General features: G+C 37.2%; 1 protein-coding gene across 3 annotated transcripts in view; it reads right to left on the minus strand.

The window, feature by feature from the left end:
* The window catches only part of MIS18BP1 (MIS18 binding protein 1), a 48014-nt gene that overhangs the window by 915 nt on the left and 21597 nt on the right, over positions 1–25502 (minus strand). For all 3 annotated transcript variants that reach the window (XM_021101228.1, XM_021101217.1, XM_021101211.1), the window contains 8 exons: positions 21707–21794; positions 20649–20806; positions 18336–19200; positions 11065–11237; positions 9841–10001; positions 7008–7156; positions 2259–2346; positions 121–175 (listed from right to left, as the gene is read on the minus strand). In XM_021101228.1, coding sequence (XP_020956887.1) covers positions 121–175; positions 2259–2346; positions 7008–7156; positions 9841–10001; positions 11065–11237; positions 18336–19200; positions 20649–20806; positions 21707–21794 — 1737 coding nt within the window. The remainder of the gene's footprint in view (positions 1–120; positions 176–2258; positions 2347–7007; positions 7157–9840; positions 10002–11064; positions 11238–18335; positions 19201–20648; positions 20807–21706; positions 21795–25502) is intronic.

Raw genomic sequence — 25502 nt, forward strand, 5'->3', positions numbered from 1 at the left:
AAAAATAACTATAGGAAACCAATTGGTAGGGCTGCCCACTTTTCTGTAATTAATTTTAATATTATATTAATAAAGAGACTGTATAATAGAACAGAGCTATAAAAGATATTAATATATTACCTTTGTTAAATGGTGTTTTTCTTCTTGATGGTGGAGTTGCAAAATCAGTTTCACCCTACAAGAGAGTTTGTATTAATAACTAAGTGATGCCCCCTGTGAGGCCCACTTCAAACCTAGGTAATATTCAGCATGCTTTATCCCAAGAAAACATTACAAACTAATGCTACAGGGGTTAAAAGACAGCCTCTGACAGTTGCCAAAATCTACTGAATACTTATTGCATTACATTTTTAAGATTTAAATTCTCTAAAGTTTAAATTCTTGGCTCAAATATTAATGTATATGGCAAGTTTTAAGTATATAAATGCATGAGTATATACATCAGTGCTTTTTAAACTATTGGCCATAGCTGGCCATCTTCAAAAAATGAAAAGGAATAGAAAACGAAAATATAACAGAGTATATACCCACTATACTAAGGATAAGTATTGTTAAAAGAAACTTTTGAGATACAAACTCATGTTCAGATATTTATGGAAATGTATTTTTTCCTATGAAATGGGTCAAAACACTATTACATCATTTAGCCCTCAAAATCATTTAGTGAGACCAAGTAGTATCATCATGATCCCCATTTCATACCGCTTATGAATAAATGAGGTTAGTTCAAGTACCTTCCCTTGTCATTAAGCTAGTATGAAGACCTTGAAATCAGAACTTTTAATACAAAATCCTTTGCTCTTTCTATCCTCACACTAGCTACAAATGAAACCAAAATTTCATTCTTATAAGGAATACGGGACTGGAAAAAGGGAATCTGAGAAACGCTGAGGAAGACTCTGTCCACATCTTTAAGTATGGAACAGAGGTTTCTTTGGAGAATTTAGTCTCCAGGCCTAAAACAAGGTTCCCAGAGATACCTACTATTTCCTGTGGACAAATAAAGCCTAAAAGATTAGATGTGATTAGGTAATTCCCATGTTGAGAGACTCTGAAAGGAACTTTATCAAGTGTGCCATATAAACATCTCAACATGGAGGATGAGGGAGAGAGACTGGTGGCTAATAAACTGGTTAGAATATACCCTCAGGGAATAAGGCAGTTTTCCATTTTACCCCCATAAATGATCATTCTGTAAGACTAGCTATTTAATTGAGGAAATCTGAGGTGAATTAGCTTTCCCAGAATACTTGTAGTTTTATCTGGATATAAATTATCTGAAGTAAAATCAGAAATTAAAAATTTAAAAATTACTTCAAGAGGCTATGGGAGTTCCTGCTGTGGCACAGTGGGTTACTTATCTGGCTTGTCTCTGTGGTGTTGCTGGTTTGATCCCTGGCCCTGCAGAATGGGCTGGGGACCCAGCATTGCCACAGCTGTGGGTGTGGCCAAAAAAAAAATCAATAAAGAAGATCAAGGATTCTTCTAATCTTTCCTCAAAGGGATATATAGATCACTTTAAGGCAACTCTGAGTTAAAAATGTTTTCTGTAACTAGATGTTATATGTTGAGACACAAACACATATCAAGAAAAACTTGTGAAACCATTTGAAGCTGCAGAGTATTCAGTGAATTTTTTTTTTTTTTTGGTCTTTTCTAGGGCTGCTTCCAGCGGCATATGGAGGTTTCCAGGCTAGGGATCTAATCAGAGCTGTTGCCACTGGCCTACGCCAGAGCCACAGCAATGCGGAACCCGAGCCTCGTCTGCGACCTATACCACAGCTCACAGCAATGCCGGATCCTTAGCCCACTGAGCAAGGCCAGGGATCAAACCCGAAACCTCATGGTTCCTAGTTGGATTTGTTAACCACTGAGCCATGATGGGAACTCCTCGTGAAATTTTTTATTCTATCACAGTCATGACTCAGTCTGGATTATTCCCCAATCACTGAGTAGATATTATACTTCTCTGCCTTGTCTGAAATGTCCTTACCTAACCTTTTTTTCCCCACCCTGCCTGACTCCTCAAATGGAAATTCTCACTTTGCTCAAGTGCTTCTATGAGCTGCCATCTGTAATCCTCTTAGCACTTATGTACTTACCTCACTCATGGCTTCATATTATACCTTACTTGTATTAGGCAGTAAGCAACCTGAAGGCAGGGACTTTATATAACTTATAACTCCAACAATTTGCCATATGTTTTATAGTTGTTCAACAGATATGTATTGAATAAAATGAATGACAAAAATACTTACTGTTTTCTTCTTGATATTGCCCCAGACAATGCCACCTTTACTTTTATGGTTTTTTTGCATATGAAAAACATATTTATCACAATCATCCCTGTTTCAATATAAAACAGTTTCATGTCAAAATCAACTACTATACTTTTCTCCAGAGGTTGAACAGCAATTGACAAAATCAATTTAAAATGTCTCAATCTATGAAAAGTATATTTTCTTTTCCATTTTTATAAAGGCAGTTGTGTACTGATAGAGATGGACAAAAATGCTTCAATCCTATAATGATTGGAAATGACTGGGAAATGATTGTGTACTTATTGTCTATTGTCCCATTTGTGCTCTTTCCAATCTCTATCTTGCTGCCTTTTCCAAAACTGAGACTTCTTGTTCCTTGATTCCTTTTTGTTACACCTTTCACTCCTTTCCCTTGTTTATGTCTTCTTTCCCTATCCAGACTGAATCTTAAAGTTGATCATTTTAAGGATATGCCTGGTGATGAAAATGTACAATTAATTTATAGCTTCCAACTATGTTGTGTCTTCAGTTCAGCTTTTTATTTCTACAGTTACATCTTTCATCTCTCTTTTTTTTTTTCTCCCTATTTCTTGGGCCGCTCCCGCGGCATATGGAGGTTCCCAGGCTAGGGGTTGAATTGGAACTGTAGCCACCAGCCTAGGCCAGAGCCACAGCAACGCTGGATCCGAGCCACGTCTGCAACCTACACCACGGCTCATGGCAACGCCGGATCGTTAACCCACTGAGCAAGGGCAGGGACCGAACCCGCAACCTCATGGTTCCTAGTCGGATTCGTTAACCACTGCGCCATGACGGGAACTCCCATCTTTCATCTCTTAAACCTAGTTTTTTCATTTCTTTTACCTTATCTCTTTCCCCTCTCATTCTTAGCAAATAAGCCTGACTCATAATTTATAGATGAAAACTGAAGCCACACAGAATGTTGTTTGCAATTTCCCCAACAATTAATTCCTAGTCCTATTTATGACAGTAAATATCAGTTGACAACCAAATCTAATTGTCTCTCTTGGCTTCAAGTCCTATATGACTGATTATTCTTTCCTTTATGATTATTTGGGAGCAACCTTAAAGGTATGATGTACAGAAATATGTAACGGTGTGATTACATTAAGATATTATGTGAACCATCAACACTGCTGCACAGCAAGTGAATAAACCTAGCCAGTTATTTAGGATCAGCACTTCAAAGGTCTACTATCCTATACACCTATTTCTTGATTGATAAAAACTGTTTCATTAATTAAAATTGTTATGAAAAGGAAGCTAACTACCAGAGGTGGTGAAGTTAAGAGGCCTAGGTAACTCAGTTTTTAAACATACAAGTTTTAGGAATTCCCTGGTGAGACCATTGGTTAAGGATCTGGCACTGTCGTCGTGGCACAGGTTCGAGCCTGGCCCCGGAACTTTCACATGCTGTGGGCATAGCCAAAATAAGAGTTTTAAGAAACACATTCTTTTTTTCTAGGGCTGCACCTGCAGCATATGGAAGTTCCCAGGCTAGGGGTCAAATTGGAGCTGCAGCTATAGGCCTACACCACAGCCACAGCCATGCAAGATCCAAGGCAAATCTGCATCCTATACCACAGGTCACGGCAACAATGGATCTTCAACCCACTGAACAGGGGCCAGGGATCCAACCCACATCCTCATGGATATTAGCTGGGTTCATTACTGTTGAGCCACAATGGGAACTCCAAGGAAATATATATACATATATATATTTTTTGTCATTTTGCCATTTATTGGGCCGCTCTCGCGGCACATGGAGTTCCCAGGCTAGGGGTCCAATCGGAGCTGTAGCCACCAGCCTACGCCAGAGCCACAGCAACTCGGGATCCGAGCCCCGTCTGCAACCTACACCACAGCTCATGGCAATGCCGGATCGTTAACCCACTGAGCAAGGGCAGGGACCAAACCCGCAACCTCATGGTTCCTAGTCGGATTCGTTAACCACTGAGCCACGACGGGAACTCCAGGAAATATATTCTTGATATGAGTGTATCATGTGCTCTTTAAGAAAAAAGGGCCATTTTCCTTCATTGTAAATGTGATATATATGTGTGTAAAATAACACCACAAACCAGGCCAGTATAATTCTACAATCTAGAGATCATGGCTGATAATGTTTCTGGTCAAGAAATTTCCTTTCTCTTATGAATACATATGTAAACTCAGATCATACTGTATGTAGTTTTATTTCTTAGCTTTTAAAAAGTATTATCCAGTGAACATTATGCTGTATTATTAAACATTCTTGAAGGTATTATTGTTATATATTATTCTATTATATAGACAAATTCTAATTTCTTAATTTTCCTTATTATTGGACATTTAGGTCATTTCCAAATTTTAGGTACTGTTTTGTAATGAACTCTGTCCATACAAATGTATGTATATACTTGCCCAAATCTCACACTTTCTTAGAAATAAATATCAAGGGCCAAAGAGAGAATTATTTTAAAGCTTTTAGTAATTTGACTAAAGTGTTTACCAAAAACTTTGTCCAAAATTATATGCTCCTCAAATAAACCCACACACACCTATGGTGAATTACTTTTTGAGAAACGAGTCAAGAATATACAAGTGATACACACACACACACACACACACACACACACACACACACACACACACAATGGACTACTTCTCAGCCATAAAAAAGAATAATGTCATTTGCAAAAATGAATGGACCTAGAGATTATCATACTAAGTGAAGTAAGTCAAAGAGAAAGACAGATACCATAAGATAACTTATATATAGAATCTAAAATATAACACAAATGATCTTATCTATGAAACAAACAGATTCACAGACATAGAGGACTAGTTTGTGGCTGCTGTAGGGGAGAGGGGTGGGGACGGATGGATTGGGAGTTTGAGATTAGCAGATGCAAACAAACTATTATATAGAGAATGGATAAACAAGGTCCTGCATAGCACAGGAAACTTACATATCCTATGATAAACCATTATGGAAGAAAAAGAATGTATAGTATGTATAACTGAATCAATCTGCTGTACAGCAAAATTAACACAACACTGTTAATCAATAAAGTAAAACTTAGAATATATACTAAATATACTTTCACCTGTAATAAATACCAAATTAAAAATAAAAAAATAGTAATAAAATTAATTAATTAAAAAAAATAAAGTCACAAAAAAAATAATTCATGGGGAGTTCCCATCATGGCTCAGTGGAAACAAATCTGACTAGTATCCATGAGGATGTGGGTTCAATCCCTGGCCTCGCTCAGTGGGTTAACAATCCAGTGTTGCCATGAGCTGCGGCGAAGGCTGCAGACTTGGCTTGGATCCCACAATGCTGTGGGATAGGCTGGCAGCGGCAGCTCTAATTTAACGCCTAGCCTGGGAACTTCCACGCTGCGTGTGGGTGCGGCCCTAAAAAAAAAAGTAATAATAATAATTCATGAATTGCTAGGGGAAAATTATGTTTTTGCTGAATAATGCAAATTGAATTTTACTAAGCTTCATGAGATTACAGAAGGATTTTTTTTTTTTCCTTCTAGTCATGATCATCTGGCTTCTGCCTCTCACACCCCCATAGAAATTGCTCTAAGATTAGCCCTGGCCTGTTTAATTGGCAAATAAATAGCCTGTTTTCAAGCCTCATTCTTACCATTTTCCATTTTTTTCTTTGTATTATTTGACTGTTGGCCACCCATATGTTTCCTTAATTTTATTTATTCATATTTCAAAACTGTTTATATTCATAGTCTGAAATTCAAAAAGTCTTCTTCTTATTTGTCCCAATCTATCTTAGTTCCTCTCCCTAAGAATCACCAATGTTTTCAGTTTAAGTATCTTTTCAGAGATATTTAATTAAATAAAAGCAATTGTGTGTTTATATATATATACACACACACAAGTATATACATACACATAGCCCCTATTTACACAAGTGCTAATACATAATTAATCTTGGACATTTTACCATAAGAATTTCTTCATTAATTTCTATGGCTACATAAATAATGCACCAGAATTTATTTGAATGGTTCCTAAATGGTGGATATTTGAGAGTTTCCAGTCTTTTGCCATTATAAATAATACTACAATGAATTAATTGTACATTCACAATTCCAGAGTAGGATCCATAGGTCAAAGAACATATACATTTATAATTTTGATAGAGTAACTGCCTGAACTAATTCAGATTGAACTAATTTACCTCATCCCTAGTAATGAAGAATGGCTTTCTTTTTCTTGTTAATTTGCAAGAGTGTTATATTACGGAAATTAGCCTTTTTCCTGTGATGAGTTCCATAAATTCTTCAGATTCTCATTTGTCTTTTCATTGTTTATGGTGGTTGGTACTAGGTAAAACTTCATCTTCTATATGGTTGACTTTATCATTCTTTTTATTAGTGGCTTCTGGCTCTTCTAAGATTATAAAATAATTCTCCAAGGTTTTTTTTAAGGTACATTATATGGTTTAATTTTTTACATGCAAAACTTAGACCCATTTGGAATGTATCCTAATGTAAAATGTGTACTTGACACTACTGAAACACCCTAAACTTGCTAAAACGGCCAATCCTTGACTTAACTAGGAATTATTCTTGATTTTTCTTTAATAATGATGAATCCTCTCATTACTCTCTGCAACTCATACAATGTTAAAAGCTGATGCAAAAATGAAGTTAAAAAAATTAAAAATTTAAAGTTAAAAGCTGATGTAAAGTACTATGCACAAATATTTACCTATTTATAGAAGCTAGCATGCCAGGACTGATATGCTGACACTGAGGAGTTTTTGCCAGTGGAAAGATAACTGATGATGGAGTTGTTGGATTTTTGTCCATATCTGGCAGAATATCATCCTCTTCTTGAATGTCCTGGAAACTTGGTAACTAGAAAGCAAACATTTATTACGAGCAGTCACCCTTAAAAACATAATTCTTCATTTTCACAAATTGTTTTTTTTTTTGGGGGGGGATAAGTTATTTTCCTTCTTATATTTTCCCAACTGAGGTAACCAAAAACATTTATAGGTAGAGAACAGAGACCTGGCCACTAAAAAACTTAGTTTCCATTGTATAAAATGGAGATGATGACACACATTTCTAGCATTGTGCAGAAAAAGGATCAGTATATGTTTTCTGTAAAAAACAAGAAAATATTTTAGGTTTTACAGTTCATTCTGCCTCTGTCCCAACTACTCAACTCTGCGGTTGAAGCAGGAAAGCAGACAAAACAAATATATGTCTTCTAATAAAATATTGTTTACCAAAAAAAGGTGATATACCGGATTTAGCCCATAAACCAAGTATGCTGACTTCTGTGTAAACAGGACAAAACAAAACTATAATTGATTTACTATTATGCTTGGTACTTACCAGACACTCAAAGCAGTATTAAACTTTTTATGTGCGTATATTTCTAATAAATAACAATTCATTTCTTAATTAATATTTTACTTACCTTTATGAACTAAGTCACTGCTACTTCTACTTTATTATCTTTGCTTTTAAAATGTTGCTAATTTGGAATTTAGGCCAAAACATATACAGAATTTGAAATGATGGGGAAAAAATATAAAGATACAATGCCTCAAGGACCATGGTTTTTGTGGATAAAACAGATTTTTGTGCATAAAAAGCCTCAGATGGCTCCCTTAAAATACCTCCCTCTACCACCTATGCAGGCAAAAAGGGGGCCCCAGTATTGATGTTACTAAATTCTTAAAGCCTTTTAAAATTGGAGGTGACTTAACAACACTGAGAAATGGGAAGGTGAAAAAATTGCCCTTAAGTCTAGCTCCCTAAAACAACTCTCAAATTTATACTTAATAGTCAAATTATCTATATCCATCCATTTTTACATTACTTTAATCTGTTTGTTTGTTTTTGTCTTTTTAGGGCTGCACCTGCGGCATATGGAAATTTCCAGGCTAGGGGTCGAACTGGAGCTGTAGCTGCCAACTTACACAGCAGCCACGGCAAAATGGGATCCAAGCCATGTCTGCAACCTACACCACAGCTCACTGCAAGGCCAGATCCTTAACCCATTGAGGGAGGCCAGGTATCGAACCTGCATCCTCATGGATACTAGTTGGATTTGTTACTGCTGAGCCGCAACAGGAATTCCTCCTTTAATCTTAATATTCTTAACATTTATATTTAGATTCTAGAAAGTCTCAAATTTGCAATTAATAATTGCTCTATATTTTACTATATTTATGAGGTACATCCCAACTGGACATATAGACTGTTTCCAGTTTTTTGCTGCGAAGATAAACCTGCAATAAGTATCTTTGTGAAGATCTTTGGCTTTTTAAAAAATTTCTTTGGGTAAACTCCCATGAGTAGATTTAATCTTTTACAGCTCTCATTTATTGCCATAATGCTATACAAAGTTAAGATGCAATTATGTACCCAGTGACATATGAGTAAATCATTATCTTTCTTGCTTTTTGATAGTGGACATTTTAACTTATTTCTAAAAAATATTCTGTAATTTAGAAGGTATACATGTAATGCACTTTGTTTTCCTTTGATCACTAGCTAAAATGATCTAGTGTTCAGCCTTTTGAATTTTTTATTTGCTTTTATTCCTTGAGCTTGATACATGTTATTGTTCCTGTATCATCTGAATTCTTCATATTATAAAAAAATATTGCTGTCTTTATTTGTTGCAAATATTTTATCCCAATCACTGAAATGTTTAGTTGTGTGATTTTTCATACTACAAAATTCTTCCTTTTTTTTTTTTTGCTTTTCAGGGCCTCATCTGTGGCATATAGAGGTTCCCAGGCTAGGGGTCCAATCGGAGCTATGGCCACCAGCCTACACCACAGCCACAGTTAACTTGGGATTTGAGCCGCATCTGTGACCTACACCACAGCTCATGACAATGCCAGATCCTTAACCCACTAAGCGAGGCCAGGGGTTGAACCTGCAACCTCGTGGTTCTTAGTCGGATTCGTTAACCACTGAGCCACGATGGGAACTCCAAACTTTTTTTTGTCTTTTTAGGGCCACACCTGTGGCATATGCAGGTTCCAAGGCTTGGGAACGAATCAGAACTATAGTCACAGATCTACACCACAGCCACAGCAATGTGGGATCTGAGCCGCGTCTGCAGGCTCCACCAGAGCTCATGGCAACACCAGATCCTTAACCCAATGAGCAAGGCCAGGGATCAAACCTGCATCCTGTCCTCGTTTCTGCTGAGCTACAACTGGGAATTCCAAATCTGTCAATCTTATGTTGCCACTTAATCCCTCTTCCCAATTTACTATACAGTAGGTAATAATCTTATCACCTCTTTTTAAAAAAAGTATATTTGGCCTATATATGGGTTTTCTAATTGATTCTACAACCATTACTTCTGAACACCACTGAAGGGTAGACTCTGACTGGTGTGAGAATGGCACGCATTGGCAGGCTGCTTCCTATACTATACTTTGGCCTATCTATGGAAGCTATCAATCTTTGGCCTAAATATTAGGGATGAATGCTAACAGTGCATAAAAATGAAAGATACAAAAGTCAATATAAAGAAAACAGTGATTTCATACATTTAAGACTCTTACCAGTATTCTCTGATGCTGCAAAGGTGTTGTACTGAAAAAATCATCATGGTCATCTTTTGGCATCTGTTCCATAAAATCCCTCATCTGCTGTTTCCTTTTGAGAGTTCCCACTTTGGCAGTTATCTTAATAGCTTGCTTCTTATCAGTATCACTGACCTTACCTTAAGAATCAGCAAAACATTCTGATAAGAATTTGACAGTATCTGCTCTATAAGGTTAATAGCCTTTGCAAAATCTAAAATGTGTATTCCTATTAAATAAACTCAGCTTCTGTTGCTAATATTTCCAAGACTCCTATACTATGTAACAAATGATTCTTTCTACACTGGGATCAGTGCAATATGATCAGATTGCAAAAATATCCAGGAAAAAATTAAGATTGGGCAAGGTGAGGTTGAAAAAGTTCTTTACTTGTAAGAAAGGCTACCTCCCACACTTTTGCTGAATGCCCAATTTATTGATTTTGTTAAAATATAAACCTTACTGAATTAGGAGAGGGACAATGAATATTCTCTAAAGCTTGATACTGGACTTCTCAGCATAAACCCTGGTGAGGAGTATGTACTCCTGTGGACAATAAAGACTAAATTTTTTCTGAGTTTTCTTATGAGTTATTAGGGGGCCCTGCCCAAATGGCTTCAAATTAAGTAAGACCCTTAGAATAATAATCCAAATACTGAAACATTTGGATCCAACTGCAGATTTCCTAGAACAAACTCAAAGCACAAGGCTGCTAAGGCTACTATTGATAGCTAGGTCAGTCTTAAAAGTTAAAAAGATGATCTCTGAAGTTCTTTACAGTTTTTTTTTTTTTTTTTTTTTTTGGTCTTTTTTCTATTTCTTTGGGCCGCTCCCGAGGCATATGGAGGTTCCCAGGCTAGGGGTCTAATCGGAGCTGTAGCCACTGGCCTACGCCAGAGCCACAGCAACGCAGGATCCGAGCCGTGTCTGCAACCTACACCACAGCTCACGGCAACGCCAGATCGTTAAACCACTGAGCAAGGGCAGGGACCGAACCCGCAACCTCATGGTTTGTAGTCGGATTCGTTAACCACTGCACCACGATGGGAACGCCTCTTTACAGTTTTAATAAAACTGTAAAAACAAAGAAACAAATGAAAACCTACTTATAACAAGACACACGAATAAATATGAAATACATCTAATGAATGATTAGAAATCAATACTGAGAAACAGGAAAAAAGTATTTGCTAAAAAGGTTACCATTTTGGCCTTTGGGTTTGGCTGGGTTTTTCTTGGTGACATGTTTCCTGGATCCTTTTCCTTGGGAATCTTTCAAATATTTCCTCTGGCATTCATCAGCAGATCGAGAACCTACAGCCATAGCTACCTCTGACCAGAAACCAGGTTTGTGCTTTGGAAGAGATGCAAAAGCACTATGGAAGACCAAACCAATTAAAGAACAAGAAATTCAAAGTAATAAAAATAACTGTCTTAATCGCATACTGCTAAATCAAGATTTACTGAGCTGAAGGAATTTTACCAAATCATTCTAGATAACTATTTGGGAAGAAGGTAATATTCCTTCCACTCAGTAACTTGCTCCAGTGCTTAAAGTATGAAGATATAAGTTTACATATCTCACAGATGCTATTTTGTTGTGTTCTATTAAAGCTGAAAAAAATCATGCCTCATCTTCCAACATTTTTTCCTAAATCCACATAATCAACGATTAGGTCTTTGGAGGGACTCTAGAATGACTAACTTTTCTACACTGTTGCAGAAGTCTTACTGGTGCTGAGTATATTAGAAGATGAGCTCCTATAGGATATAGTTCCCATATACTCCATGTTATCAACTCAAAGTATTATGCTTGCTTTCATTCTAATTTATAGAACTCAATATTTTAGACATAATAATTAAGGGAAATGAAACTTGAAATAGGAAAAAATACTAAGTCAATATAAGGTAGTTCCCCATTTAACAAATGAGTCAAATTCATTGTGAATGATTATTTAGAACCTGGTGAACATATCAATGCCTGCCCTCCACCCCACAAAAGATTTTACATATTGTGGTTGTTAGTGCTGCCAGAAAAAGGTCTATTTAACTCATCAATTTAACTTATGCAGTTATCCTGGTAAATTTTAACAACCAGTTCTCTAGGGTTAAAAAATCCTGATCTGTATGTGGTGTTTGTCAATTTTCATGTTGTTATTGTGGCTGATTTCAAGCTACCAACATGCCATTACTGAATGTGGAGTAAGAAATGTGCAACAGCATACAGTTACATAGAACTTCCACCACACAGATATGATAAAGAACCTCAAGGGCACAGATAAAATATAGTAAAATAATTTGTTTCTAATAAACTTAAGTTGATAAATATACAAACACATATATAAATATACAGATGTATATGTTATTATTTCCCCACATCTATGGCATGTAGACGTTCCTGGGCAATGGATGGAACCCACACCACAACTGTAACCAGAGCCATAGCAGTGACCACACTGGATCCTTAACCCTCTGAGACACATGAGAACTCCTAAAGTGAGTTTCTTTTGTACAATACATAGTGTTTTAAATTTGTTCTGATGATCTTTTAATAATCTTTTAGATTATTAAGATAATGTAATTGTTTTGTTTCCCTTGTTTTCTATTTCTCCTTTTCTGCCATTTAAAAATTTTTTTAATTTATTTTTTTGGCTTTTCTAGGACCGTTCCTGCGGCATGTGGAGGGTCCCAGGCTAGGGGTCTAATTGAAGCTGTAGCTGCTGGCCTACACCCACAGCCACAGCAACGTGGGATCCAAGCCGAGTTTGCAACCTACACCACAGCTCACGGCAACACTGGATCCTTAACCCACTGAGTGAGGCCAGGGATCGAACCCGCAACCTCATGGATCCTAGTCGGATTCGTTAACCACTGAGCCACGACAGGAACTCCCGCCTTTTTATTTTTTGGTACTTTATCTATTAGATATTTAAAGATACTTCTCTGTATAGCTTTTTAATGGCTCCTCTAAATAGGGGCTTACTATATACATGCTTAACAGTCTACTTAGTATAAATATTTTACTGCTTCAAGTAAAATCTTACCATCATACAAGTCTATGTAGTGGCTTGATGTGGGATCTCAGTTCCCAGACCAGGGATCAGATCCAGGTCACAGCAGTGAAAGTGCAAATTCTTAACCACTAGAGCACCAGGGAACTCCACCCTTTATTCTTCCTTTTTATGTCACAGCTGTCTTCTGTATTACATTTACAAATATTAAAAATTCTAACATACGATATAATATTTGTTTTAAACCATTAAACATTTTATTTTTTGTCTTTCTGCCTTTTCTAGGGCTGCTCCAGAGACATATGGAGGTTCCCAGGCTAGGGGTCTAATCGGAGCTATAGCCACCAGCTTACGCCAGAGCCACAGCAATGTGGGATCCGAGCCACATCTGAGACCTACACCACAGGTCACAGCCAAACCAGATCCTTAACCCACTGAGCAAGGCCAAGGATTGAACCCGCAACCTCATGGTTCCTAGTTGGATTCGCTAACCACTGAGCCACTGAGCCACGACGGGAACTCCAAATCATTAAACATTTTAAAGAACTCAAGATAACAGTCTACTATATTTACTCAGCATTACCATATCTCTCCCTGTTCCTCTGTTCCTGATACTGACTGCCTCTGTCTTTTCTCACCTCCACTTTGCTATTGAGCCTATCCAATGAGTTTTTAATTTTGACTATCTTATTTTTCAATTCTAAAATTTCCATTTGACCCTTCTTTATATCTTCTATTTCTTGCTGACACATTCTAAATTTCTGTTCAAGGTTTGCTTTTAGTTCCTGAAGCATTTTTATGTACCTCCTTCAGAATCTTGTCAGATAATTCAACATCTGTGTCATCCCAGCAATGATGATTATTTTTTCCATGAGAGTTGTTTCCTGGTTCTAAGTAATTGTGGACTTTTCCTAGGCATTTTGAATTATAAAACTATGGGTCTTATTTATATTCTATGGAGAATGTTAATTTTTTTGTTTTGGCAGGCAGTCAACCTGGCTGTAACCTGAGCTATAAATTCCAGTCTTTTATGGTTACAGTTCCAATGTCAATTCCATTTTTAAAGCTTTGCAGTGCTATTCAGATATACTGCATGTGGGAAACTGGATAGTAGTCTACCACTTATTTCAGTTATCAAAATCTTGTGTATGTTGTTTAGGATCAGACACAAAAATGTGCAGAAGGCTGAGCCCAAAAGTTCAAAAACAACCGTATAGGGTTGCTTTCTCTAGCTATTCCCTCTCTGCAATTTTTAGTTCCCTAAAGTTCCCATTTTTGGTTTTCTGACAGACACCTGGAGTTTTAGTTGCCTAGCTCTACCGCACACTTTATACAACTGCATCTTTCTTCATTGCCAAGCAGACAGCACAGAAAGAGAAAAATGCAAAACTGTTTGCCCCAGTCTCTTGAGGCCTCTATTCCGACTGGAGGAAGATTTCTCACTTTCAGAGTTTTAGGTATGTGTGGGCCCCAACTGCTGCAGTGATGTTTGCCCCTGCTGGATTATATGGTTACTGGGTTCCAAGAGAAAGGAGAAAAGAAAAAGAAAACTGGGGGATTTCCTCTACTGTTTCTGAATGCAATCCCCTTTCCTGCTCAAGCCAGGAACTGCAGGGCTTCTCTTTGAACTCTGTCTTGCCAGAATGCCCACCTCCTGGTTTTAGGTGTAGATGATCAAACTGGCCACAACATTCTCTTAAGCCAAAGTCTAACTTAGAGCAAGGCCCTCACTCTCTTTAATTCCAAGAAAGGTGGGAGAAATGAGGGAGCTGCAGAAGAAAAGTCTGAATCGAGTAGAGGTTGGTTCATGAGGTTTAAAGAAAGAATTCATTTCTATAACATAAAGGTGCAAGGTGAAGCAGCAAATGCTGCCGGAAGAGCTGAGCAAGTTATCCAGAAGCTCTAGCTAAGATTATCAATGAAGGTGCTATACAACAGATTTTCAATATAGACAAAACAGTCTTTTATTGCAAGAAGATGCGACCTAAAACTTTTACAGCTAGAGAAGAAAAGTCAATGGCTGGCTTCGCAGCTTCAAATGACAGGCTGACTCTCTTGACATGGGCTCATGCAGTTGCAGAATGGAAGTTGAAGCCAATGCTCACTTATCATTCTAAAAATATGAGGAACCCCTAAGAATTATCCTATATCTACTTTACCTGTGCTCTATAAATGGAACAACATAACCTGGAGGACAGTATATCTGTTCACAACATGCTTTACTGAATTATTTTAAACTCAGTGTGGACAGCTACTACTCAGAAAAAAAAGATTTCTTTCAACATATTACTGCTCATTGACAATGCACCTGACAAAGCACCTAAGAGCTTTGATGGAGATGTACAAGATTAATCTTGTTTTCAGCCTGCTAACATAATATCTACTCTGAAGCTTATGGATCAAGGAATAATTCTGATTTTCAAGTCTTATTCTTTAAGAAATATATTTCCTAAGGCTAAAGCTACCATAGATAGTGATTCCTTTTGACAGATCTAGACAAAGAAAATTATAAACCTTTTGGAAGGATTCACCATTCTAGATGCCACTATGAACACTCATGATTCACTGGAACAGGTCAAAATGTCAACATTCACAGGAGTTTGGAAGAACTTTGATTCTAACTCTCATGAATGACTTGGAAGAGGTAAAGACTTCAGTGGAGGAAGTCACTTCAGATATGGTGCAAATAGCAAGAGATTGAGAATTAGAAGTGGAGCTGAAAGATGTAACTGAATTGCTACGACCTCAAAATAAAACTTGAACAGATGAGGAGTTGCTTCTCATGAATGAGCAAAGAAAGTGATTTCATGAGGTGGTATCTACTCCTGTTGAAGATGCTGTAAAGATTGTTTAAATGGCAATCAAGGATTCAGAATATTACATAAACTTACTTGTTAAAGCAGTGGCAGTGTCTAAGAGGACTGACTCCAATTCTGAAAGAAGTTGTACTGTGGGTAAAATGTTATCAAACACCATTGCATGCTACAGAGAAATCATTCATGAAAGGAAGACTCAATGCATGCGGCCAACTGCATTGTTTGTCTTACATTAAGAAATTGCCACAGCCATCATAACCTTTAGCAACCACCACTCTGATCAGTCATAAGCCATCAATAACAAGGAAAGATCCTCCACCAGCAAAAAGATTAGAACTTGCTGAAGACTCAGATGATAGTTAGCATTTTTTAAAGTATATACATTTTTCAATATAATGCTAGTGCACACTTTTTTTTTTTTAATCCACAAAGTATTGAGCTACTCTTTTTTTTTTTTTTTTTTTTGCCTTTTCTAGGGCCGCTGCCCACGGCATATGGAGGTTCCCAGGCTGGGGGTCTAATCCAAGTGGTAGCCGCCGGCCTACGCCAGAGCCACAGCAACGCGGGATCCAAGCCACGTCTGCAACCTACACCACAGCTCACGGCAACGCCGGATCCTTAACCCACTGAGCAAGGGCAGGGATCGAACCCGCAACCTCATGGTTCCTAGTCGGATTCGTTAACCACTGCGCCACGACGGGAACTCCTCGCCTTGATTTTTAAAAAAATAAGATTAAAAAAATTAGATTAAAAATCACTAATAATAATAAAAAATTAAATCTAGTTGACTAGAGAATTACATTTTCAGAAACAAGAATGTCAGGCAAAGTGGACAAGCAGGGGAAAATAAATTTGTTTTTTTACATATTAAGTTTGAGCTTTAGGTTGAGATTTATGTAGAGCTGTCCAGCAGGCAAAGAGAAATATAAACCTAAGTACAAGAATTCAGGACCAGAGACAGATCTGGGAGTCCCTATATGAAAAGGAGAAGAACTTTGGAAGGAAAAGCTCACTGAGGAATACATTACTGCAAGAAAGCAAGCTGCCAAAACCAAGAACTTTGGAAAGTAAGAAAGATTACCTTCTCTACCTAAAAATAACACAGAAAAGGAAAATTTAGTAAACTGAAAAAGGAAGAGTACAGTGGCATAAAGGTGCCTTAGGAAGAGACGGTAGATTTGAAAATGAATCCCAAATGTTATAAAGTTGAGGGGTACACAAGAGAGTGAAATACTGAATGTGGTATGTTTCTATTTTACCCTCTTTTATCAATCACATCTTTCTTTTTACTAGATCACTTCCATCAGCATACCAGACTCTGGCATGAGTCATCTTACCAATAAATAAGCAAGCAACCAAACATACATCTTCCCTTATCTTCACACTCTCTTTCAAGACTGCATTTTTCTGTTCCCCATCATTACCAAAGTTATTGTGTTATCCATCTAGGTTGTGTTTACTTTCCCATTCACTCTTCATGGCTCAACTATGATCTATTGAGCTTTTAATACTAACTACCATACTAATAATATCCTTTTCAAGTCCATGTAGCCAAATCGAATACTCATCACACCTGATTAAGCTGCACTAATTAAGAAACCTTAGAAAAATCACCCAAATTTTAAGACTAATTTCCCTTCTATAAATGAGGGGGAAAAGACCATATTAACTAATCTACAAATCTGGATTCAAATTTAAGATTTAGTAATTGTAAAATTAATTATAAAATATTCCAGGAGTTCCCTGGGGGCTCAGCAGGTTAAGTATACAGCATTGTCACTGCTGTGGCTCTGGTTATTGCTGTGGTGAGGGTTTGATCCCTGGCCTAGGAACTTCCACATGCTTCGAATACAGGAAACAAAAAACAAGTATATAGAGTATTCCTTAAAATGAAGCTAAGTGAGAAAGCAGCAATTGTCTGTGTTAAAGTATTTTGCATCTGCCTTACTGAGGTATGACTGACAAATAAAACTGTGTATATCTAAAGTGTACATGTGGGGAGTTCACACTGTGGCACAGCGGAAATGAATCTGACTAGTATCCATGAGGATGTGGGTTTGATCCCTGGCCTCACTCTGTGGGTTAAGGATCCACAGAGTTGTCATGAGCTATGGCATAGATCACAGATGTGGCTTAGATCTGGTATTTCTGTGACTGTGGAGTAGGCCGGCAGTTGCAGCTTTGATTCAAGCCCTAGCCTGAGAACTTCCATATGCTGTGAGTGTGGCCCTAAAAAAAAAGAAAAAAAAGGTGTACATGTGATCATTTGACATACAAATACATTGTGAAATGATTACCACGATGAAGTGAATTAACACATCTGTTCCCTCACACAGTTGCCTTTTTTTTTGGGGGGGGGGGTGAGAATCTGTCTTGAAATATTAAATAAGAATGAAAAGAAAAGAAGGCCACTTTCATTTTCTTTATCTGTAGGCTGCAGGGATGGCCACAAGGTACCAAATTAGAAGTTATCTGTATACTCTCTTTATTCTCTGTATAAATTTTAATTTCTCTCCATGTGTTTTTGGATGAAATCTTCTACTTTAATGATTAAAGGTCAGTAAATCATCCCCTTACTGGAGTTTTTATGTTATAAACTGTTTTTGTGGCCACTCTAGATATTTCAGAGTCAAATCTAACCACTTACCAATGAAGTTTCTGTAATTCTTTCTCATTCCAATCCTCATCCTGAGTTAAGCCAGGTAAACATTCTAAGTATTGACTGTTCATTTTACCATATTTCACTGTCTCAATAATTGGAAGTTCATCGCTAATACCAGATTTCTTAAGATTTCCTTCGGCAGAACATCTGGCTTTCTTTGGTTTCATGTGAAATTCATTTTCACTTTCTTCAGTTTCAGATTCAGACCTCACTGGGATTGTCCTTGTGTTTCTTGTGCTTTTTCTCAGGTCAACCACTGTTTCCTTGGTATTTCTTGCTCTGGTTTTCTTAACAACTCCAACTTTCCTTCTAAAATTTTTTCCTTTCTCACTTTCTGCATTAGACAAATCTGATGAAGACTGATGCTTGTAAAGTGACACAGTTACTTGATTTTCAACTTTCTTCAATTTTGATAACTTTGTATTTTCCTTAAAGTCAGAGGTGACCATTTGTTCCTTTTCAGGAGTAGGTATTTTTATTTTCTGGTTGACAGTGAGTAAATCACGTTCAATACAATCGTCCTTGTTTTTACTTTTAGGACCCACACTATACTCAAATGTACTTTCTAAAGTTTTTGTGGGTTTACTGATTAGACCTGTAGTCTCACTTAAGTCTGACTTACTTTCTTGTTGATGCTCTGGCACTGCAAAATCTGTTATTGCTTTAATGGTGCCAGAAGACAGGTTATGATACATGCATTTTTGCTCTATAATTTTTTTAGATTTAAGTGGTGTCACTAAAACATAAGGTTTCTTCTGATTAACAGCCATATATTTTCTTTCTTCACCTGAGAAAAACTGTTCCCTTGATGTTAGAATATCAATGGATACTTTGGATTCTTCAGTTCTCTCTTTAATTTTATAAGACAAAACCAAAGATCAAAATTTCAAATTAGCTACAAATAAAATACAGAAAAAATATTTTCACAAATAAAATATACTGTTTTTTCCCCACAAACCCCATTATACATACTACTGTCAAATTAGTCTTCCTGAAGCACTAGTCTCTTCAGATCACAGCACCTTCAATTGTAAGCATACACTAATTTTTACACCAATACTTCTGACATCTCACATCTACTTATGTATACGGCTCCTCTGTCTGGCCTTCAATACAGTTCTGATCTCTCAATGTACTCAAATCTGAATGATAGCCTCTGTCTGTTAGTCCACTGTTTCTCAACTTTCATTAACGTCATTCATCCTACTTGGAATGTTTCCTTTGCTCACTTCAATTCTGCTTCAATTCTATTCTCTAACCTGCTTCATTTGTTTTCTAACTCACCTATCCACAAATTTTATCCTGATTCCCTCAAACAAATGAGAGCTCTCCTTCAAATTTCCAGAATACTTTCAAATAATCTCATGTTTGACAATGTGCCATGCACTATAATTACATGCTTATCTTTCAATTGAAAAAACTTGAAGTCTGTACAACTCTTCATTATAAGATCAAGGTAGGATTGCCAGAAATTTATATAATAGAGTCTATTAACTTTTACTCATTATATTATCTAGAAAATGCTGTAAATACTTTTTTCAGCTCAGGGTTGGGTGAGATGTGAGGCAGATTATAGCTTAGTAAAGAGCTGACACACAACAGTTATACTAGGTACCTTCATAGCAATGGTCATTTAAAAAACATGCGATTTCCTCCATGAAAGCAAACTGGTTTTGTCTAATAACAGAAATAAGAGGTCCCCAATGTGGCTCAGTGGGTTAAGAACTCCGCATAGTATCCATGAGGATGAGGGTTCCATCCCTGGCCTCGCTGAGGTGCTCAAGGATCCCTGTAGCACAGGTCGAAGCTGCTGTGGCTGTGGCGTAAGGCTGCAGCAGCTGCAGCTTCAATTCGACCCCCTAGCCTGGGAACTTCCATATGCCACAGGTGTGGGCATAAAAAGAAAAAAACAACAAAAATCAAAACCCAACACATGCCATTTCCTCCAAGATAGCAAACTGGTTTTGTCTATTAAAAGGAATACTATTTAATATTTAAAAGAAGTTTGAGGTAATCTGGTAATCTAAGCACCTTATGTCTATGAAAGAATCATCTTTCATTGCTATTTATCAATGTTCTTGGCAGTCTAATTAATTAAGAGATTATTTAATGAAGCAAGCTGAATGCTGACTACAGGTAGTTTACATTGCAGCTTTTCCTCTTAAGTAATGAAAAAACCAGGAATTTTAGGGCAGTATAAGTTAAGAACTAAATATTATACACATTGTAAACAATTAAACAATGTGGAGCTCAAATAAGAATTTACCGTGATATCAACAAAGAAAAGTACAAACATACCCAAATGATCACAATCAAGGTCATAAGTGGTGCTGGCTCTTTGGAGGACATCTGTTTTTTTTCCCCCTGTGTCATTTTTCATTGATTTTTGAATGTCAGGAACAAATCTTCCAGTTTTCTGTTTTTGTCTGGCCTTTGCTTCTTTCTTATTACAAGCCCTAAAAACAAGTATAGTATTTTTCCTCTAATACTAGTTTTCAAAAAAAAAAAAAAACAAAAAACAAAAAACAAAAAACCCAAACCCATAAATAAATGAAACTCCCTCAGATAAAGCTTTTTTTCCTTAGCAGATTGCTGTTCATCTTACATTATTTAAGCCTTTGTGGCTCCCACCCTTTCCCTAACCCCAACCTGGAAAGAATTTAATGATAATGTCTTTAAGAAAATGATTCAACTACGACCTCTTAAGTTCTTCCTATCTATACGCTCTTGTATTTTCTACTTAAGCTGATATTATAAGAAAGTTTATTGAACACAGATACGTTCATTCATTTCAGTACCCTCTATGTTGCTTTTCCACTACAAAGGCAGAGTTGAATAGCTGATTGAGATACCCATCAAAATGCCATCTACCCTGTTATATGTTATTATATTGTGATGTGATTAACTTACATAACCTTATGGATTAATCAAATTCTTCTTTGTTTTCCAAGTGCTGATATAGTGTCTACTAAGCAAATGACACTTAGTAGCTACTGAGGGAATGAATGAATGAAAAAAAGACCAAGAACTTCAGACTCATGTTTAATAGCTACATGCTTCTTAAAATGTAGGTTACTGTGGATAACTCCCTGAAATTTGTCAAAGGTTTTATTTTCTTTTTAGGTTTCTTCCATATGACAGAAGTTCTAGTAAAGTATTACGGCTTTCTTTTAAAGTCTAAGATCAAAGAGAGCTTCAAAACTGGCATTTCCAAGAAATTAAAACCACTTTGCATTGGTTATATGATTATATACATTTGTAAAAGCTCATCAAATTTTATATCTAAAATGGATAATTTATCAAATGTAAATTATACCTCAACAAAATTGTTTTTAAAAAGTTAAAAGGTACTTTACCTTAACTGTTCTAAAAAATTATCAATGTACTCTTTCCATTTTTCTGGAAATCCAAACATAAATTTCCTTATGAGATAATGTGGGTAACCTATTTAATGATAAACAAAGAAAAAAAATCTGAAAGCCTATATTTTAAAGTGATGTCATTAATTCATTAAATAACTTGAAAATGAATATGTATTGCTTTCTATGTGCCAGTCACTAAGACATCGAGAATTCAGCAGTTAACAAAACAAAAACCCTTGGAAACTGCCTTCTAAGCAGCAAGAAGGGAGTTCTTGTGGTGGCTCAGTAGGTTAAGAACCCAACTAGGGGAGTTCCATTGTGGCTCAGTGTAATGAATCTTAACTAGTATCCATGAGGATGCAGGCTCGCTCCCTGGCCTCACTCAGTGGGTTAAGGATCCAGTGTTGCCATGAACTATGGCATAGGTCACAGACGTGGCTCTGATGTGGCATTGCTGTGGCCGTGGCATAGGCCAGCAATCACAGCTCCGATTGGACCCCTAGCCTGGGAACTTTCATATGCTGCGGGTGTGACCCTAAAAATACAAAAAAAGAACTCAACTAGTATCCATGAGGATGTAGGTTCGATGCCTGGCCTTGCTCAGTGGATCATGGATTCAGAGTTGCTACAAGTGTGGTTTGGATCTGGCATTGCTGTGCCATAGGCCAGCAGCTGCAATTCCGATTTGACCCCTAGCCTGGGAACTTCCATATGCTGCAGGTGTGGCCCTAAAAAGACAAAAGTAAAAACAAACAAACAAACAAACAAAAAAAAACCCCACAAAAACTCAGAAAGCAAACGAGTAAGTAAAATATCTCATTTGTTAGATGGTCATCTATGCTACAGAGAAAAATTACGTAGTTAACGGAAATAGGGATACCAATGTATTCATTCTAGGAGAAGAGAAAGGGAGCAGACAACATTTCAAGAAAGGAGAGATGTTCTCACTGAAATAGCATCATGTGAGTATAGTCTTAAATTACATAAAGGAGTGACTAATGTGGCAAAATGGGGTTAAACCACTGGAAGAGGAAACAGTGAAAGGTTTAGACAAGAGTGTTTTTGGCCTTTTTGTAGAACAACAAAGAGATCAGTGTAGTTGAAGTTGAAGAGAAGCTAGAACTAGGAAGCTACTCAGTTGGGTAGGTAACAGAGGCAGTTGGGAGAAATTATAAAACCTTGGGGTCCTTTTACGGACCAAGTCTTTTACTTTGGCTGAGATGGGAAGCTAAAGAAATATTCTGAGTGGAGGACCTATGGAATATGACTTACTTTAGCAGGACTGAATTAGCTGCTATATTGAGAAAAGTCTGTGGAAGTACACAGCAAGAAATAATGAGACCAACTGGGAGGTTACAGGAATGATATTAGGCAAAAGGTGAGAAAAGTATGGACTACTGTGGTGCAGCAGAGGCCTGGGTTCTGGATATTACCATGGAGATAATGACAAGATGTACTGATATACTAGATATGAATGTGAGAGAAACTGAGGATTTAAGGATGTCTCCAAGAGTCTGGCTAGGCATTGGAACCATGCAAAGAGGGAGAATACTGTAGACTATGCAGATTTAAGGGAGAAGATTGGGTTTTAGACATATTAACTCGGAGATGCCTGTAGATATCTTAGTAGAGATGTCAAATGAGCAGATAGAAAATGAGCTGAGTGGCTAAAGGAGTATTCTTAGTTAGAGATATAAATTTGGCATTTGTCAAAATCTGAATTAGATTTAAGCCTTAAAGAAATCAGCACAGCACTGAATATAGAAATAGCCCAACATAGCCCATTAGAGGCAAAGAAGAAAAAAGTAAGCAAAGTAACTAAGAAGGAACAGGGAGTGAGGCAGCATGAAAACATGGTATTCCAAAAGCCAAGTAAAGTGTTTCAAGAAGGTAGATATGATTGGATTTACAATGTGGGGCCACTGGGACTTTGAAAAGGACTGTTTCAGTGAAGAACTGGGGATTAAAGCATGATTAAAGAGAATTCAAGAAAAAATGGGAAAGAATTCAAGAGGAATTAGATCTAAGTATAACAAATCATCTGAGCTGTTTTGCTGTAAATGACAACAATAGTAGCTGAAAGAAGTGTGGTTAAAAGAGGATCTCCCCAACCCAGTTTTATTGAGAAGTAACTGACATACCTCACAGTGTAAGTTTAAGGTGTACAACACGATGGTTTGATTTACAAATATTGTCAATGATTACCACAAGTTAACATCTATCATCTCATATAATAAAAAGCAATTTTAAAATTTATGATGAAGATTTAACATCTGCACCTCTTCTTCCTCATCCTCTCCCATTTTTATCATACTTTTAATTACTACCAAAAATTAATAAGAGTTCCCATTGTGGCTCAGTGAAAATGAATCTGACTAGCATCCATGAGGATGCAGGATCAATCCCTGGCCTCTATCAGTGGGTTGAAGTATATGGCATTGGTGTGAGCTGTGGTGTAGGTTGCAGACACGGCTCAGATCTGGAGCTGCTGTGGCTGTGGTGTAGGCTGGTGGCTACAGCTCCTGCTTCGACCCTTAGCCTGGGAACCTCCATATGTTGTGGGTGAGGCGCTAATAAGACAAAAAAATACTAGTGTTCACATCATTACAATAATGTTAATATTGTTCAATGCAGAACCTACTGGACTAATATGATTTCATGTTCTTTCCTTATGCTCTACATTTCATTTCTGTGACTCTTTTATTTTGTAACTGGAAGTCTTCACCTTTTAATCTTCCTCACCTATTTCACTCATTCCCTGACCCCTTGCTCTTCTGGTAAGCATCTGTTCTCTCTAACATGAAACTGTTTGTTTCGCTTAGTTCATTTATTTTTCAAATTCCACATATAAGTGAAATCATGGTTTTTGTCTTTCTCTGACTTTTCACTTAGAATCTAACACCTTCTAGGTCCATCCATGTCACAATGGCAAGATTTCATTTTTATGGGTGAATAATATCCTTCTGTAAATACATATGCCACATCTTATCCATTCATCCATTGATGGACACTTAGCTGCTACTATATCTTGGCTATTGTAAATAATGCTGCAGTGAACACAGAGGTGCACTTATCTTTTTTATTAGTGGTTTTGTTTTCTTTGGAAAAATACCCAGAACTGTATTGCTGGATCATACAGTAGTATTAATTTTTTGAGGAATCTCCATACTGTTTTCCATGGAGGCTTCATCAATTTACTCTCTCACCAATACTGCATAAGGGTTCCCTTCTCTCCACATCCTCATTAATGAATGTTATTTCTTGCCTTTTTTTTTTTGTCTTTTTAGGGCCACACCTGCGGCACATGGAGGTTTCCAAACTAGGGGTCAATTTGAGCTGTAGCTGCTGGCCTATGCCACAGCCACAGCCACTTGGGATCTGAGCTCACAGCAACACTGGATCCTTAACCCACTGAATGAGGCCAGGGATCAGACCTGCGTCCTCATGGATGCTGATCAGGTTTGTTAACCACTGAGCAATGACGGGAACCCCAATGAATGTTATTTCTTGTCTTTTGGATAACAACCATTCTGACAGGTGAGAGGTTATAACTCATTGTAGTTTTGATTAGCATTTTCCTGATGATCAGTGATGTTGAGCATCTTTTCATGTTTTCTGGCCATTTGTACGTCTTTCTGGGAAAATATCTCTATTCAGCTCTTCTCATCATTTTTTTTTTTTTTTTTTTTTTTTGTCTTTTTGCTATTTCTGGGGCCGCTTCCCGCGGCATAGGTTCCCAGGCGAGGGGTCTAATCGGAGCTGTAGCCACCGGCCTACGCCAGAGCCACAG

The sequence above is a fragment of the Sus scrofa genome, chromosome 1, assembly GCF_000003025.6.
Source record: "Sus scrofa isolate TJ Tabasco breed Duroc chromosome 1, Sscrofa11.1, whole genome shotgun sequence".
In the NCBI taxonomy this organism is placed as follows: Eukaryota; Metazoa; Chordata; class Mammalia; order Artiodactyla; family Suidae; genus Sus; species Sus scrofa.